The 4138-nt window shown below is 43.0% G+C and overlaps 1 protein-coding gene across 17 annotated transcripts in view; it reads right to left on the reverse strand.

The window, feature by feature from the left end:
• The window catches only part of LOC102480493 (deleted in malignant brain tumors 1 protein), a 141334-nt gene that overhangs the window by 102545 nt on the left and 34651 nt on the right, over positions 1–4138 (reverse strand). For 3 of the 17 annotated variants that reach the window (XM_027770121.1, XM_027770120.1, XM_027770116.1), the window contains exons 1-2: positions 3943–4130; positions 1092–1130 (exon numbers count right to left, since the gene is read on the reverse strand). The exons of 13 other annotated variants lie outside the window; for them this stretch is intronic. In XM_027770121.1, the coding sequence (XP_027625922.1) occupies positions 1092–1130; positions 3943–4045 (142 nt within the window). In that variant the 5' untranslated portion in view covers positions 4046–4130. Of the gene's footprint in view, positions 1–1091; positions 1131–3942; positions 4131–4138 lie in introns of those variants that run through there. One more of the 17 variants, XM_027770122.1, reaches the window with a different exon arrangement.

The raw sequence follows: 4138 nt of genomic DNA on the forward strand, positions 1-4138 counted from the left end.
AAGAAAAAACATCAGTGCTGGTGGGAGTGGGGTGAAAGAGGAACTCTCCTACACTGCTGGTAGGAATGTAAATTGGTCCAACCACTGTGGAGAACAATTTGGAGATTCCTCAAAAATCTACACATAGAACTACCATATGCTCCAGCAATCCCACTCCTTGGTATCTACCCAAAGGACAGAAGAATTCTTCATCGGAAAAGTGCTTGCACATGGATGTTTACTGCGACACTATTCACAATTGCTAAGACATGGAATGCCCCCGGACAGATGAATGGATTGAAAAACTGTGGCGCATATACTCTATGGAATACTATTCAGCCATAAAAAAAAAAAAAAAAAAAAAAAAAAAATCCTGGCTTTTGACGAAAGGGGGATGAATATGGAAAACTTACTGCTGAGTGAAACAAGCCATGTTATGAAGGAGAGGCTTTGTATGTTCCCACTTAATATATACCGAGTGACTGCACTCTATGACTGAAGAGGAATATGCAAACACAGTAAATGGGTGTAAATACCAGATATAGTGTGTGTGGAAGAGTAGGGCATGAGAAAGGACATTTAGAAGAAAAATATGAAAGCAAAGCATTAATAGGACAAAGAAATGTGATATTATCGGTTGAAGATATTTTACAGATTTATCAACTGGACTAGGGAGAAATGTTCACATACTGAAAAATTCACTTTGTAAGTTAAATAATGTGATTGAATGTATAAAAGAAAATGAAATTGAAATAAACCCAGGCTCAAAAGTGGTAGATAAAGTATCTGAGATCTTAAAACCTCTCAAGTTCAATGTCCCAACAGGATTAGTGAAACCTCACGGGCTACTCAAAAATACGTGGAGGAGGATTATAGATGAGCAACTGCAGGAGGATCTCACTGGAGACAAGTAACAAGCCCCTCTCATTTTAACATCATCCAAGCATTTGATTTTCAGAAACCTCCATTGTCCCACAACCCCCATGCAGACACCCAAACCATAGGGGCAAGCAGAAGGAGTGGACTACTCAAAGCCTCACCCTATCATTTTACATCCAAAGTACATCTAGAGGTGGACAAAAGCACCAGGGATGGGTTATAGGATTACTTACCTGTTGGAGGTGGAGATGAGAATGTGGTAGCCCATGTTCCTGTAAATGGCAATGATGAGAAAGGCTAGAATTAGAATTAAAGAGGAAAAGGCCAAAAAGAAAGGCTGTCTGAACCAGGCAATGATAACAATTCTCCTACTGGACCTTGAATCTTGTTCCCTGGGTATCTGCAAGAGACTCGTGCTCAGCAAGCTCGTTCATAGGATGGAGGCCCTGAGGGACATAGGGATGGACACTCCATCTCTCTCTTGTCAGTTGGGAGACCTGCTCAGGTGCCCGCTCCATTCACTGAATCATGTACTAGTTAGGGCATTACACAGGCTCAGGCATATGGAGCGAAATGCTAGGAGAACGGGGAGAATTGGGGTAAATGCTGACTGTAACCTCCAGGCACATCGATTACTCCCTTACTCCCCAGGCAGCGCCTCTGCCTATTCTGGATACAGATATGACTATGGAGCATCTGAGGGCATTTCAGGAGCACTAAAGAGCAGAAGAACCATTCCCAACCCAAAAACAAAATACCCATGCACACACAGCATGCACATGTACACACATGCACACTAGCAAAGTAGAGGGTTTAATGCGTGCTGTCACAGAACAGTGAATAGTAAATGGGACAGCAAGCCTTTGGTGGAGAAATAAATCTCCTGTGGTCCCTGTGCACTCCTCAGCTCCTTACCAGAAGAATATGAGAGTTTATCAGAACTCCTTGTAGAGATAAACGCATAAAATCATTTTAAGCATAAATGAGAGCTCTCATCTTTCATCCCAGAGTGCAGAGTCAGCTGGGCTCCACATGCTCTCTAGCTGTCTGTATTCACTTCACACTACAGAGGTACAGGATCTGTCACAGTTGGTTACCTGGTCTTCGCTCATGGTAACTTACACTGAAATCTATATTCAGAAATCCAAAATGTTTGAAAGCACAGAAAAGTTCATGAGGCTTTTGCCCTGGTTTATACTCGTCTTAGCTCAGGAATGGCACCTCTGTATGATGGGTGTGGAGTGGCCACAAGAAATATCTTTGATTCAAAAATGTGATTCTCATTCCAAACCCCAGACTGAACAAAAATTACACTGTCAGGATTCAGCCGTTTTCTAAGGAATAGATTTCTGAAAAAGTCAATGTCCTTTTAAGAGAGGAGGGGAATCACAATTCTCCTTCTAGAAAAAACAGGACTCAAATGTTCTCAATTCTTCCCAGTTTTAGCCCCCTTCCTCATCCTGAGATTTGCAAGTGATCCAGGAAAGATCCAATCCTTCTGTCTTTCTGTGAAGACCTGACTTAATTAAAGCAAGGAAAGGCAAAACAAACAGTCAATCTGAAGACAAAAACATGCCTGCCAGATTTGCCAGGCAATAGAATTAATGATATAATCCTAAGGGATTTCAATTCAAATTTTAAACATTAAGCAAGATAAACACAGACATGCAGCAACCTTTAAGGATGAACAATGATTAAATGTAAAGGAAGAGAACAAACAAAGGCAAAAAGACATGAATGACATCATGAAAATGTATGCAACCATAAAACTCTCTCGCAGTATGTATAGGTGGAAATACTAGCCGTGTTGTGAAAATAGGCAAAAGGTGCTTCCTGTGCTTTCTCCATTCTAGATAATGCATTGCAGAGGGACAAGTACAGAGCTGAGATCTCAGGCTTAAGAATGATAGCTATAGACATAGAGTCAGAGATGGCCCCCACAAAAGTTTATCCCAAACAAAATGGTCCTTATACTACATGGCAATTGTTGGGTGCTGCCAACCTGGGCGAGGGTCCAAGTAATGTCAGGAAAGGAATGTCTGTGGGGTGGCATCAGTGCTGGGCCACTTAGCCCCTGCCATGTTAGAGTCAAAAGCTCCTTCTCTTAAAGAATGGAGAAAAGCTATGGAGACAGAATGTCCTGCCAGTCTTTGGACAGAGAAGGGATCTTGTGTGCTCCTGAAATAAGAGAGTCACCAACGAGGCAATGTCCAAATAGTAACCTGTTAATTCCTGTTGAGATGAGAGCCACAAAGACCACTTGTGGGCCTGTCACTGTGACTCTCATCAAAAATCACTGCATTCCCCACTTCGTCCCATCCTAAAGTATATGAAGATTGCTCTTCTTGCCTTACTCAGGACTTCTGTATAGCAATTGACTTCCTTGATGAGAATGGCCCTGGAGCAGAATGTTTTACCCCCAGTAGCTCTCAATATCTGAGTGTGATCTATCTACATGCCCACTAGGAGGTTAGAACAGGTCTCTCCCAAGTAAGGCTGTCAGGAATGTCAATCTGGTCTGTGTGTGCAACACAGCTGTCATCATTAACCAATTTCAGAATTTCCTGGAGAAAGATTGTTCTTCTCATGTAACTTCTGCTAACTTTTACAAAGAAAAGCATGAAATATGCTCAGAAGGGATGGACCAATTTCAATGCTACCAGATTCACATACATCAAGCAAGGATGGGAACTGAGAAGCTAATGGAAAGCCAAAATAAAATTGGAAACAGGCATAACTAAAACAGCTGGCATTTTATGCTCAGGGTGAACTAACTCAAGGAGTTGGAAGGAAAAGCAGACTACAGCATTGACCTCTTCAGGGTCATATTATGAGGATGGCACCACCTAAGTCTGTAGAGCACAGTTAAATGGCGCAGAGCTTCTTTGGGGAGCTTAGGCTTGTGTGTACACCGCACTACTGAACCAACCAACAGTCGTCGCATGGGCACCATCAGTCTAAGGGAGACCACCAACATCCACATCTCCATGTCAAGCACACAGAAATGAAGTCTGGGAACAGGAAGAGGTGAACCAAACAAAGTACATTCCTGGAAATTGGGGTTTGAGGGTCTTCAATGCCCACCTGAGCACATGACACCAGCATCTTCACCATGGTTACAATTATGAGAGAGCCAGTCATTGTGGGGGCAGTTCCACAGGTAGGACTCATGTCCTGAGCAGCGCATGTTATCAAGGACAATTGGACCTGAGCCCTGACCAAACTGGGCATATCCTGGAGCTGATGTGGCCCAGCCACAGCCCAGCTGCCTGCCCACCCC

This window comes from Tupaia chinensis, unplaced genomic scaffold (genome assembly GCF_000334495.1).
Source record: "Tupaia chinensis unplaced genomic scaffold, TupChi_1.0 Scaffold000113_1, whole genome shotgun sequence".
Classification (NCBI taxonomy): Eukaryota; Metazoa; Chordata; class Mammalia; order Scandentia; family Tupaiidae; genus Tupaia; species Tupaia belangeri.